Genomic DNA, 14,844 nt, shown 5'->3' on the forward strand with positions numbered 1-14,844 from the left:
CTTATATAATCTGTGAGTTAGCCCATCTTGTGGACACTAACTCATTTTGTTGATTTTCTTCTCAGAAACTGATTTTTCATTCTTTCAAAACAAGCAGTCCATCCAGAAGAATTCATGTGATTATCATATGTAATGCACTGCTCTAATAGTCTTAGTTGAATTAGATAAAATTCCAACTAACCCAGCCCAATTCCCGATTTTCTTAGAAACCTAACTAGAAGTTTTGGATTATGTAATGTTTGAATTGAAACAGACTTTTGGAGGAAAGTTAATACTACACACACACACATGAGGGATGTCCAGAAAGTAAGTTCTGTTTTTAAATATTTTCACTGCAGCACTGCGATTGCAATGGTGTGCATGCGTGCTGAGTTTGTTGATTCGTTAGCAAGGTGTTGGTGCCATTTTCAGACATTCTTGCTTCTTGGTATGTGTGTTTATAATCTAAGAAAATCAAATCGCCTGCCACATGTGAAATTAGGTCAGTTATCCGTTTCTTGAATGTGAGGAACATTAAAGCAGCTGAAATTCATCGTCAAATTAGTGAGGTTTATGGAGAACACATAATGAGTGATTCACTGGTACGAAGATGAGTAAGACTTTTTAATAAAGGAAGGACAGGTATGCTCGATGATGATGAACAGAGCCGGCAACCATCTTTAGTGACTGACGATTTGGGCGTTCAGTTGAAGAGAAGATTTGACAGAATAGGGGATTCACTATGATGTCACTCTTGCTGCAATTTCCAGAAGTTTCACGTTCATGCCTTCATGAAATTGTGTCGAAGAAACTGAATTGTCGAAAATTGTGTACGCACTGGGTGCCGAAGTTGCTTACAGAACAACACAAAGTGAATTGGCTGGGCAGTGTGTTGGAATTCTTGGCACCCTACCACGAGGATGCCAATTCTTTCCTGAGCAGACTTATCACTGGGGATGAAACTTGGGTGTCGCACGCAACCTCCATTGGAGTGGAGGCACACCTCATCACCAGTCAAGACGAAATTGAAGACAATGGTTTCTTTCCACTCAGAAAATCATATGAACTGTGTTTTGGGACAGACAAGGAATTTTGCTGGTAGACTTCTTGGGTCAAGGCTCCACAATCAACACGAGCATGTATTGCCAAACCCTTAAGAAACTGCGTTGTGCAATCCAGAATAAACGACGTGGCATTCTTACCAGGGGTGTTGTTTTGATTCATGATAACGGTCAGCCAGGGTCGGTGCGCGAGTATCTGACGCTGCTAGGCAAAGAAAATTTAGTCACCCCATTCGATGTCTCCATGCAGTAATTAGTGCATCATTTTTTTCGATACAAATTCGATTAGTGCACCTCTAAAATTAGATTAGTGCGCCTGTATATACATCTTAAAAATAAATGTTATGGATTTTCTGTCTGTACATTTTTATGCCTAACTATTTTAAAAAATCACTCACCAGAATGAAATAATTTAGTTACTGATTTAATATATTTTACAAAGTTATTTTTAATGGCATACTACACTACTTCCATGTACACTATGTATACCAGGGTTTCCCAAACTGTGTTCCGCGGAAGGTGAATAAGTGTTCCGTGAGAAGTTCCTGGAATTTGTCATTTTAGTTTTCTATGCATTTTTTATGAATAAATATTTTATAGTGGAAATATTCTGAGGAGAATAATATTCGAGAATATGCCGAAAAGCTCAGACCCAGAACACCTAATAACATTTGTGCATCATTAATTTTCACACATTGAAACCTTTCAACATTTGGGAAAGAGAATACTGCTGTTTATGATCTGGTCATAAAAATTGCCTGCAAGCGGATTATAACAATTGGCAGCGTATAATATTTTTCGTACACACGAAGCAGCAATGCAGAGGCTGACCCTGATGAATAGAGAAGCAGTAAAATTTGCAGAAGAGGCAATAGAGCCATACTGTCGGTTGTATGAAAAAAAAGAAACAAAATGCCCACCAAACTACGCTAGCTCAATTTTTTGTTAAGAAGTAGAATAATAAAATTTATATTCTGAATATGTTTTATAGTCTTTCAGCTTCATGATTTTACTCTAACTAGGCCCTAAGACATACCTTAATTCTTTTATAAAATAATTAAGGTTCAAAAAAGAAATTTGAGGAACGGATTATACTTTTTCCCATAGGTTATTATGTTCGATTAATGTGCCTGTTTTAAAGAACACATTAGGCGCACTAATCGAGGGATTGCTGTATATATATTTTGTCATACTCATACAAGCACATGTACACCTACACATGTGGATATTTATATAAATAATATTATGAACATTTATATATAAAATTTATATATAAATGTTTATATATAAAATTTATTAATCAAAACCAATACATTTGTATACATATATGATTACTCCTAATATCTATATAGCAAGAAAATTATTATATCTTAAATACAAAAATTATGAAAATTAATCTTTTGGGCTTTTGGTTTGGCAAAGTTTTGAATTAATTCATCTATATTGATAGATGCAATTTCATGCTCTATAGATATTATTGCTAGACCAGTGAGTCGTTCCTGAGCCATTGTAGAGCGAGTGTAAGTTTTTGTTTCGAGAAACTCCTTTCTGAACTTGCTACCGATACTCGCAATGTTGAAAAAATTCTCAGAGCAATAAACACATTTGGAACACTATTTTCTAAATTATTTTTGCATATGTATGGCAGGACATCAAATGAGGAAGTATTTTCTGGAATTTGAAATTCACTACATAAATCTGTTCCGTCAATATCTCTAGAATTATCATGTGTTAAATAATTTTCCAATATCAAACATTTTTTAAGCAGTTCTGCTGAAGTAATTTTTTGAAGTTCATATATATTTAAAAGAAAACCAAACTTTTCGTTAATTGTAACACGTGCTTGAATTTTTCATCAACAGATGCAATTGAGATATCAATAATTTAAAAATGAAATCTACCTTAAATTTTTGTTTAAAATCTTTTATGAATTCATCCTCTGCTTCATACACAAATTGGTCCTTTTTTTTTTCCCCTAAGTTTAACTGTTTCTTGTTCAAAATTAGGCTTTACACCTAAGACCTCAGTGATTTTTTCCACATCTGTTAACATCTTTTCAAATTCATCCTCATTTCGGATTTTCATTAAGAAATTCTTTGTATCATTAATACAATTTATGGCACCATTTATATCAAGGCTTGTATTCTGAAGTTGTTTACTTGTAAAGTTTATTTCAAAAAGTATATTATACCACATTACTAAGGATGTGATACATTTGAACTTCCTTAAAGTTTTAAGAAGACTACTTGCATCTAATTTCATGGTATTTCCACTTAATCCACAAACTATTATCTTTAGGTATTTCTTGCAGTTCTTTGCAAACATCGGACAAATTATATCTTAGGGGGCTTTAATGTGTCAATTCGACTCTCACATCGTGTATCACAGACTGGTTCGAGTGCAAAATTACTTATGTGTCTTTTGAGGTATTCCCATCAACGAGTCAAACCAGAAAAAAATACATATAGACGATGTACTGCATCAAAAAAATGCTGTGGCATCTAAAGTATTAGCAGTGCAATTCACTACTAAATTTAATGAATGTGAACTACAGGGTGCATACATTGCTCTCGGGTTAATATTTGAAATTCGTCGCTGCACACCTTTTACATCACCTTTCATATTGCTGGCGTTATCGTATACTTGACCTCGGAAATCTTGTATTGGTAATGAAAATTTGTCTAGAGTTCCTAGTATTTCATTTGATAAAAATTCTCCAGTGGTATTTTTTATTTCTATAAATCCCAAAACGTGTTCTTTTTTGGGAACCGTGCTATTACTAGTGTCTACGAATCGAAGTACTATGCTCAATTGTTCCGTGTGACCAATGTCGGAAGTACGGTCAATAATTATGGAAAAATATTTTGCAGCAACAACAGATTCTAAAATTTTCTTTTTTATCTCATTGGCGAAGATGTTTATTATTTCATTTTGAATATCTTTTCCAAGATAATGCACATGTGTATCTTTATCTTTTATTCTTCGAAGATGTTCATTCATTATTGGATCAAACTTGACTAGAAATTCAACAAATTTCAAACAATTTCCGTTTTCATGCGAAAACAATGTCTCATTTGTTCCTCGAAATGATAAATTTTGAATAGCTAATGTCTGAATTAAAGCAAAGAGTCGTTCTAATACTTGCACCCAATGTTTCTCCTCTTTTCTAATAACTAGCAAGTTCTCTTCATCAATGGTTTTCCTTTCTTTTATTCGAATTTCTAATTCTTTCCACTTATGGTAATTTTCAACGTGTCTTTGACTTTTTTCATGCGCAGCTAAAATAGAAGAAGCATTTTTCCAGTCCCTCAATCCAGAATCAGCAAGCTTAATCCGTCACTGAGCAAATAATAAACAGCAGAAGCAAAATGGAGAATCCGTGGATTTTGCACAATAACCACAAATGCTGCATTGTCTCGCCGTTAAATAGTCTTCGAGTATAATGAGTCATTGAAAATCTTCTATTATTGTTATCTTTCGGAAAATCAAAATTATGAATCTGTTCAGGTCCATGTTCAACTAATAGTTGACGTAATTGATTGATATTGGAAAATTTTACAGGACACCAAGTTGCTGGATCATTGTAATTTAAATTTGTAAAATCAAATCCTTCTATGATTTTATCTAATATAAATTCGCTACTTATAACTACATGCACGGTATGGGCAGATGCAAATTTAACAAAGATAAAATTTGATTTTTAAGTCGTGCGTTGAAAAATATATGAAAAGATAAAGGGTTACTACAGTTTGTAGACCGTCTTATATTGAAACTGCATTGTATAAGTACCGCGTTCAACAAGGGCGACTACAATTTCTAGACCGCGTTATATCGAAACCGCATTGTACAAGTACCGTGTTATACAAGGGTTACCTGTATATAATTTCTTGATATCTTTAATGTATATCTTTGGTCAAGTGTTTCATTTCTAATCCAGCTCTCAGATCCATAAGTTAAAATTGTTTTGAACACTGTCTTGTATACTGCTAATTTAGTGTTTTGACTAATTTCTCTCTTATTCCATATAAATTTATTCAGTTGACTATCTACCATACCAGTTTTATTGATTCTGTTGTCTATTTCCATATTTGATATACCATCTTCACTAAAAATCATGCCTAAATAGCTGAAATGTTTTACTTATTCTATAGGTTCTCCGTTCACAATGCAGTTGATATTTTCAATGCTTCTGCCTATTGTTTTTGTCTTATTGCTGACCATCATACCAAATGTATTAGAAGAGTTATTCAGTTTAGTCAGGGAATCTTGCAGACTTATATCGAATTTATTTAAAAGTATAACATGATCTACATAGAGTAAAGAGCTGAGATTAACATCTCCAATTTTGATATCAGGTTTAATACCGCTTTCCTTCACAATGTGATCCATATAGATAATAAATAACAGACAGGATAATGTACATCCTTGTCTGACACCAGATTTAACATTAAACCATCTTCCTGTACTTCCTTCAATTCTAACTGCTGACTTATGACTCAAATAAAGACTAAGTATTGATTGATATAATGCCCCCACTAACACCATACAACTGTAGCATTTTGAATAGCTTCTCTCTCTCTCTCTCCCTCGGCACCTTGTCATATGCCTTTTCCAGATCTACAAAACTTAAATACAGATCTTTGTTATATTCCGATGATTTCTCAACTATTTGTTGTAACGTGAAAATTTGATCCTGACAGCCTCTATTTGGCCTGAATCCAGCTTATTCTTCACATAGCTTCTCTTCCACAATCCTTCTCAACTGTTTCTCAAGAATACTTGAATAAATCTTACCAGGAACACTCATTAGGGAAATACCTCTGTAATTCTCCATTCGGTTTTATTTTCCTTTTTATATATGGGTACTATGAGAGCTCTACTCCGATCAGCTGGAATTCGTCCCTCTGTCCAGGCTTTTCTGAACTATGCAGTGCAGTCACTGTAAGACTTTTATACTTCCATACTCAAGCATTTCTGGTCGAATATCATCTACTCCTGCTGCCTTTTCCTCATTTCAGGCTTTTGATGGCTTTTTCTACTTAAGTATGGATATTTATTCCTGATTGTATGCCTGTTAAGTGTTTTTTACTGCTGTGCTGTCATTTAATTAACTCTTATTATTAAGCAGGCATCCCTAGGGAGTCAAGGTCTCATCAAGGGAGGGCCTTTGTCAGGTCACATAATGGTCACTAAATACCGTTAAGAAAAATATTGTTATATCTTTACTTTTACCCTGCGAGTTATCTAGACCTCACATGCTTTCTTACCAGACCCTTATTTGGTTCTGGGAATGACCCTGAATCCCCACTCTCCACCTGCCTTCAGCTCTAAAATCTCACTTTTGTCCATGCTGTAGGATCTTCCTTATGTTTCTGTCACATATTCCTTCTCTCCTATCTATTATTCAAACTGCAAAGAGGAAATGCAAAGACTGCATTTCCTCGTTCTGTCCTCATATGCATAATTCCATAGGCTAGATATTATTTTGTTGCCTTCTGCTTAGATCTTTTCAGTTGTTTTGTTATCTTCTCTGAGCCAAGTACAAATCCTTTTTACAGAGTTCAGTTACATGCCATCCTGACATGCAGCCCAGCTCTGTAAATAGGATTAGCATTCTTTGTTTTAGCTTCACCTTGTGATTATTTCATTATGGGCTACTCTATAGAGTCCTTAGACATATCAAGTAGGCCTTAAACATGCCAAGCCCTATCCAACATTTGCGAAGTATCTATTTAATACTTTGCTTTAAACTCATTCACAGTCAGTCATGGCTACCACAGCAGACACACATTCCACTCATTCAACACTCTCTAAGCAAAAAATCTAGCTATAACACCCTTGCTAACTACACTCTTGCTCAGTTTCCAAGGATGGCCCCTAGTTCTCCCACCACCAGACCTGTTTTTCTGAAAATTCCTCTGTATTAATCTTGTAAAAACCCTTTAATAACCTGTATGTCTCAATCATATCATCCCTTTTCTGCCTGTCAACCAATTTTTATAGCCAATGTATCTTCACCCTATCCTCATAAGGTTAATTCCATAGACCTGCTACCATCTTTCACCTCTGGATTCTCTCCACCTCTTTCTCATCACTAAAAAACTCAGGTGACCAGATTTGCATGCAGTAGTCAAGATGGGATCTTATCAAGGCTCGATAAAGAATAATAACCAGCTTATCAAAGTATTCTTCGGTAACCGTGTAATACGATGAGCTGCTTTAGCCACTTTTGCTATGTGCCCTCTGTACTTCAACTACCTATCCACCAACATTCCCAAATTTCTGGCTTCATCAATTTCCTGGAGTACAGTTTTTATCAATGTGGTATGCAGCTGGTAATAATTTTACCCCCAAAAATGCATAACCTTACACTTTGCCACATTAAACTGACATCCATTTTCCATTGTCCAGACTGCCAGTCTATCCAGATCATTGACAAATGACTGAACAATTTCTCTCAGATTCTTTCCTATATCATTAATGTAGAAATTAAACAGCAGCAGCCCAAGAATAGAGCCCTCTGGCATGCTACTAGTCACAGGCCTTCTTCTGGACTCTACTCCTGATTAAACTACTCTCTGATATCTCTCGATCAATCACCCTCTTATCCACCTCACCAACCCTCTATCTATCCTCATGTGCTGCAGTTTATTGATTAGAATTCCATGTGTTATCCTGTCACTGTATACCGATTACCGTTATCCAGTTTAGTGGTCACTGTATTATAAAATGCGAGCAGCTTATTGAGGCATGACCTATCTTTCACGAAAACAGTATCCCATTTCTATCTATCCATGCGTGTACAAGGGTGATCTGAAAAGTTCTCGGTCTAACAATGAAAAAACGAATTTATAATTTCAAAATTATTTTTATTTTTCAACATAATCTCCCTTTAAGACTAATACATTGATTCCAATGATTCTCCAGCTCCATTATCCAGTCTCTGTAGTGGTTCTCAGTAAGATCTGCAAAATACCCCTTTACAGTTGCAATCACCTCTTGATTCGAAGAAAAATGCTGACCAGCGAGAAAGAGTTTTAGTTTTGGAAAAGATAGAAGAAGTCGGAAGGAGCCAAATCTTGGGGAATGGGGTGGATGTTCCAACAATTTATAGTGCAGATCACTTAATTTTCCCATTGCCAAAACACCTTTGTGGGCATTCTGATCTTTTAACCTCTGGTTAAAAGATCGGAATAATATTCCCTGGTTATTGTTTTACCCTTTTCAAGATAATTAATAAACAAAATGCCTTTAGCATTCCAAAACACTGATGCCATGACCTTTCCTGCTGATGGAACCAAGTCTTCTCTGATGCCGTACAACCTGCTTCTGTCCACTGTTTTGACTGTTTGTTTGGATTCTGGTGTGTAATAGTGAATGAAAGTTTCATCCATAGTAATAAATCGACACAAAAAAATTGGTTTTATTCTTGTTATTCTTGCTCCAAGCACTGTTCAGAGATTTTCATACGAGTACGTTTTTGATCTGCTGTGGGCAAGCATGGCACCCATTTTGCACAAAGCATTTTCATTTGCAATTCTTCATGCGAGATATATCCTGCACGCTCTTTTGAAACCTATGTTCTCAGAAATTGCATGCACTTTGACTCGCCGGTCATCCAATACCATATTGTGCACTTGATCAATGATTTCCTAGTGTTGTTACACTTTTTGGACGGCCTTCACGTGGCTGGTACTTGGCAGCCCATTTCGTAATTGTTGAAAATGAAGGAGAAGAGTGCCCATAAACTTCTATGAACTTTGAATGAATTTCTTTTGCCATCAAACCTTCCTTTACAAAGAATTTTATAACCGCACGATACTCAATTTTATCCATTTCAAGGGATACAGACAACACTTTTGCTTCAGACAGCTGTATAAAACAAACTGTTTGATAGAATGACTTGCATTTTCACATGGATTTTTATGATAGATTTACCAACTTAGAAAAAAAAATCTTGCCGATAGTGTTGCCATCTATGGTCAAGGCCGTGAACTTTTCAGATCACCCTCGTATTTTGCTCTTCAACTTCTCCAGTACCTTGACAACAACTCATATGCTGATTGGTCAGTAATTTGCTACATCAGTCTTTATGCATGGAACTATTTTTCACAGTTTCCACCCCCTTGGGACTAACTTAGTGCCAAGACTTAGATTAAACAATGTGGTCAAAGGCACTGACAATTCCATAGTACCTTCACGTAAAACTCGAGCTGGTGTACCATCTAATCCCATAGCTATATTCACATCAAATTTTGTAATATGCCATGTGCCTCCAGTTCATTTACCTTGGTTCCCATGTAAGTCTTTGCTTCTCTCATTACTGCAGTTCCTCAACTTAGATGATACACTCTTGCAAAGCGTTCATTTAGTAATTCTACTATTTCAACTGATTCAGTTACCTTTACTTCCCTACCATCAGCATTTATTAAAATCATTCTGCCATAGACATTCTTCCTTTTACTTGCAACATTTCGAAAGAACTATTTGGAATTATCTTTGACCTGCACTGCTAATTTCCTTTCATACTCTGCTTTTTGCTGTTCTTACTAGACTGATTACCCTTCTGGCTTGTGCTTGATGTTGCTCATGTGCCTGCTAATCACCTTTTTCCTTGAGTTCCCTCCACAATTTTTTATTATTTTATTTTTTTATTTTTTTTAGCTACAGCTTAATAATGATATTCATCCATTTAACTCCCACTTGATTTACTCTCCTGATTCTTGGTATGCAGTCTACCATTACTTCTGCCCAAAACACCTTTACCACTTCCCACACACACACTATCAACATTCAGCCCTTGCAGTTTCACATTCCATCGCACTGATTCAAACAATCTCGTAAGCTTGCCATACTTACCAGCCCTGTAATTCTACATATACCTCATTTTAACTGAAAATTCCACACATTTAGAAACCTCCCAGGTTAAGACCATGTGATCACTCTCACCAATTGGCATCAACTTGGTCATATTGGTTATAGGTAAATTCTCAGATGCAATTACTAGATATAGCACACTCAGATCCTTAGTATAGTATATTCCATCACATGCTGTCTCATGTGATTATTCCTTAGTAACTGCACAAATTCCATTTCCTTCCTTCCATGTGTCCCCTCTTCCTTCTAATCTATGTTCCCATAGTTGAAATCCTCCCCCATAATAATTACCCACATCCACTCATTCAGTTTATTTGCTGATGCATACTAATCCCCCATCATGTTTTCCATCCTCTGGTGTAAAGAAGCATCCAACTGTATATTTTGTTCTGGTGGTCTCTTTTTCACACCAGATAGCCATTTTCACTGGCCTTTTCATGTGTTATTTTCATTCTTTTCTCTCTCTCTCTCTCTATTCTTCCTGAACACACTATACCCTTCACATTCTGCCCCCCCCCCCCCCCCCCCCAACTGTATCATCTTCTGTCAGCCATGTCTCACTAATGCCAGTAATCTTTGGGCAGGATGAACTAACCAGTGCCAAACACTTTTCCCCTTGTTATGAATGCTCCTGGCATTATTAAAATGCAAAAGCCCCTTAGGCCCACCGCTGTCCTCAAAATTTATACTAATATCCACTAACTAGCAAATCTATAGGAACATAGATTAGGAGGAGGAGGGGATGCATGGGAGGAAGAAAATGGAATTTATGCAGTTGCTAAGGAATATGCTAATGCACTGACAATGGCCTGTTAATTTCTGGCTGAAATATTTGCAATAACAATACTAATAAAATATTTTTCTTTATAGGTGAATACGTTTTTGTATTTTTTTGTGAATTTTTGTGAATACGTTTATCTAATAATCTTTACTATGTCACAAGTGCAAACTAAACATGTTTTGAAATAGTTTACAAATGTGATCAACATATATCCTTTAAAGAACTCGTTATCTGTTCTGTAATGTTGTAATGTCTTTTTAAAATCTGCTGAATATATCATGGTTGTAATCCATTATCAACCGTTATAGGTTTTATGTTATTTAGCTCATTTTGTAGATTAGACTCTGTAAAACACATTAAGGGTGATCTTTGCACATCATTATTTTAACAGTGCTTTCATTTGGTTTTTTTATTCGTATGAGAGTTCCTCCCCGTTCTTTGACCATCCGTTAGGACTGGTTGAGCCCTCCTAGTGAGGGATTAAGTATGTATTTATGACTGTAGATCCGTGTGTGTGTGTTCGTCCATCAGAACAGGCCAGTTTGCCTGTTCTGATGGATGAAAATCCCAAGTTTCCAGGTGAAAAAAACCCTCTACCTCTGTATGAGACGAAGCCTTTTCTGGTCAAATAGTTCGTCTATACCGAATGAGCTATGGAGGCTCTATTTGGTGATGAATGATGATACAAGGAAGTTTGGATGTACTGAATTGTCAATATGGTCTTCTTGGAAATGGAAAATCGAATGGTAGTACTAGTAAGAGTATATGTTATTAATGCAAGAAAGCATGAAATTATGGTAATTGTTTGATTCTTGTTCAGCAGTGAACTTAATGTAACTATATGTGGATAAAACTGCAGTAATTTCCAAATGCTACCAGACCTGCACAAATGTCGCCTACAAACTTACACTATTTGCAGAGTTGAGAAATGTGGTGTTGAAGTGTTTTCTTTCCAAGACTACAAAGGAAGTGTTATTTCTTGTCTCCACATACATCATCTTGCATACGCTTGCTGTTTAAAAGTAATGATATGTACATTGTATGAGTACTATCACACCATTTTAACTGTTTGTTGTAATGAGCTCAGTATCTGTTTTAAGTCTTTTAATTTTGCCATGACTAATTCTTATACATGAAAATTTTATCTGATTTAAGCAGTATACAAAATATTTTGTAATTCCTTAAAGAAAATTTATATACAGGTAACCCTTGTATATCACGGTACTTATGCAATGGGGTTTCAATATAACATGGTCTACAAATTGTAGTAACCCTTGTTCAATGCGGTTTCGATATGACACGGTCTGTAAATTGTAGTAACCCTTTATGTTTCATATATTTTTCACCGCTCAACTTAAAAATCTGATTTTATCTTCGTTAAATTTGGGTCTGCCCGTATTGCGCATATAATTATAAGTAGCCAATTTATATTAGGAAAAATGCCCTTTAGCAAGCATGTATGTCAATTGTTTACAGTAAATGAAGGCAATTGAAATTGTGTTCGTTTTATGGGAAAGTGCATTAAAAATCATAAGTGTGTTAATCTCAAGCTGAGCACTTTATTTTCTGATGAGTTACATATAATATATAATGCTTTAAAAATTAATTTTATAGTAATGGCCACGTACTGGGCTTATATTGTTGAAAACGAAATTAGTAAATTAATTGATGGGGAAATAGATTTAAATGAGGAGGAACTGGTAGAATTAATAGATGACGTTGAAACAAATGATGAGGAAAGTTCTGCCGAAGATTCTGATTGTGATGAATCCTTTAAAGAATTCAGTTTAAAGAAATTAGCAGAAGGATTAGACTTAGCAAGAAAGTTAGGAAGTTATTTTATGGATAATGATCCCTCAATGGAGCGCTCCGGAAAATTCACAAGATATTTGAATAATATAAGCACGTAAACATAAGAAAGATATTTAATTAGCCAAATATTTCGGTCTGAAAATTGCAGTCCATCTTCAGTGGCACTACAAGAACAGTTTTAAAAAATACAAGGTGGAATACTAACAATAGATCATTTAAAAATAGATCAAGCTGCATGATGTTATATTACTAAGTATTAAAGGGAATATTATTAAGTAGAGACATGATTGAAATAAAGATATTAATTAATAATATTAAATAACATAAAATTAATATCAATTAATGAGTTATCCTGATTAGACTTTCCCAGATTTTTGATACAGATATACAGTCATTCCGATTCAAGTTTGGACGATGAAGTAATGCCTCTACGTTTTTTTTGAATAAACGTTTAAATTTATAGCGGGATCTATGTAAGAGGCGAGTTTTTGACCAAAGGATGTTGTGGTTAGTTTCAATCCCATGCTGAGCCAATCCAGATTTTTCAGGTTTGTTGTAATGAATGGAGGATTGATGTTCTTCGATTCTTTTTGCAAGAGAGCATCCAGTTTGTCCAAAATAGGAGAGATCACAGTTGCAGGGAATTTGATAAACTGCAGGAAGAGACATAGTTGAGCGTTTGTCTTTAGGAGAAGGAAAATGGGAAGATAATTTGTTAATAGGTGAATACGTAGCTGTTAACTCATATTTCTTCAGAATTCTTGAGATAGGTTCTGAAATCCCGGAGATGTATGGGATTGGAACTCGACGTGTTGAATCTTTGTTATTTGGTGGTGGATTATAAGAATCGAGAAGATGTTGTGTACTCTTTTCAGAAAAGCCATTGAGTTTCATGTGTTGCTGGATAGTAGAAAGTTCTTTCTGTAGAAAATTAGAAGTAGAACAATTAGTTTTGGCTCTTCTGATTAGACATTTTATGATTCCTGTTTTTTGACAAGGATGATGGGCTGATTCTTTAAGAATATACTGACCTGTGAATGTTGGTTTCCTGTAAATATTTGGATATTTGTTTAGCTCCATATCATGAACTTAATAAAAAATATTGCAGCATTGTGGTAAGCAAGATCTTATTACTGACTTCTTGATGATTAAACCAGCCAAAGTATGCAATGAGAAGTATACAAATGATGTCCAAGAGATTTCAAGTGATGATGACGTCTGGCTACTCGTAAATAATGAACATCTACGAAATGTTAGATTTGAAAACAGTGATGATGATTAAATTATGCACTTTATTTTATTTTGCCTAAAACATTTGTGAATTATGTACAGTGAAGTTTACGCATAATTTGTAATTTTATAAGTTTATACTATGTATTTGTTTCACAGTTTTTTATCATCATCATCATCACTGTCTTCAAAACTAATATTTCGTAGATGTTCATTATTTACGAGTAGCCAGACGTCGTCATCACTTGAAATCTCTTGGACATCATTTGTATACTTCTCATTGCATACTTTGGCTGGTTTACTCATCAAGAAGTCAGTAATAACATCTTGCTTACCACAATGCTGCAATTTTTTTTATTAAGTTCATGATATGGAGCTAAACAAATATCCAAATATTCACAGGTCAGTATATTCTTAAAGAATCAGCCCATCATCCTTGTACTATGTATTTGTACTAAGTTTATACTATGTATTTGTTTCACAGTTTATATGTTTTCTTAACTTACATGAATTACCTGAATTAAATAAAAATATATTTTTGGTGGGTATGTCGTTGTTTGTATAATTTAAAAAAAAAAAACGATTTCGGAACCTAACCCTACTTTTTCCATGTGATCTGAGTCTTGCATAATGCGATTTATATAACGCTGCATTTCTATGGAACCTAACATTCCGTTTTATATGAGGGTTACCTGTATATGACAACTGTATTTTGGTTTTTGCACCTATCCACATTTTTGTCATCTCTGACCATGTTTAAAATAAAATCACACTTCAATAAATTTATTTAGACAATTTGTGTTAAATTAACATAAATATATGTTTAGAATTTAAATGTTAATTTACCAACATTTATTTATCTTAGGTGCATTTTATATATAATATGTATTTTATATATAATGTTATATATATAGAATTAACTGGTGTGATATATATACACACACATATGCATATATATTCACCTTCCTAGGGTACCGCTTGAACTTAGCTTTAGTCTGACCAGTAAAACACCAACAGATCATGTTACAGGACAATTGTTTTTTACTTTTACATTGGAAAATGGCCCAGGTAAGAATATATATTGAGTTCTATTTCACAAAAATT

General features: G+C 34.8%; 1 protein-coding gene across 2 annotated transcripts in view; it reads left to right on the plus strand.

The window, feature by feature from the left end:
- LOC150100146 (E3 ubiquitin-protein ligase HECW2-like) overlaps positions 1-14,844 on the plus strand; it is a 708,695-nt gene that overhangs the window by 290,402 nt on the left and 403,449 nt on the right. For both annotated transcript variants that reach the window (XM_090402900.1, XM_090402899.1), the window contains one exon: positions 14,711-14,808. In XM_090402900.1, the coding sequence (XP_090259026.1) occupies positions 14,711-14,808 (98 nt within the window). The remainder of the gene's footprint in view (positions 1-14,710; positions 14,809-14,844) is intronic.

This window comes from Typopeltis vanoorti, chromosome 13 (genome assembly GCF_054136105.1).
Source record: "Typopeltis vanoorti isolate ZY-2024b chromosome 13, IOZ_Tvanoo_1.0, whole genome shotgun sequence".
Lineage (NCBI taxonomy): Eukaryota > Metazoa > Arthropoda > Arachnida > Uropygi > Thelyphonidae > Typopeltis > Typopeltis vanoorti.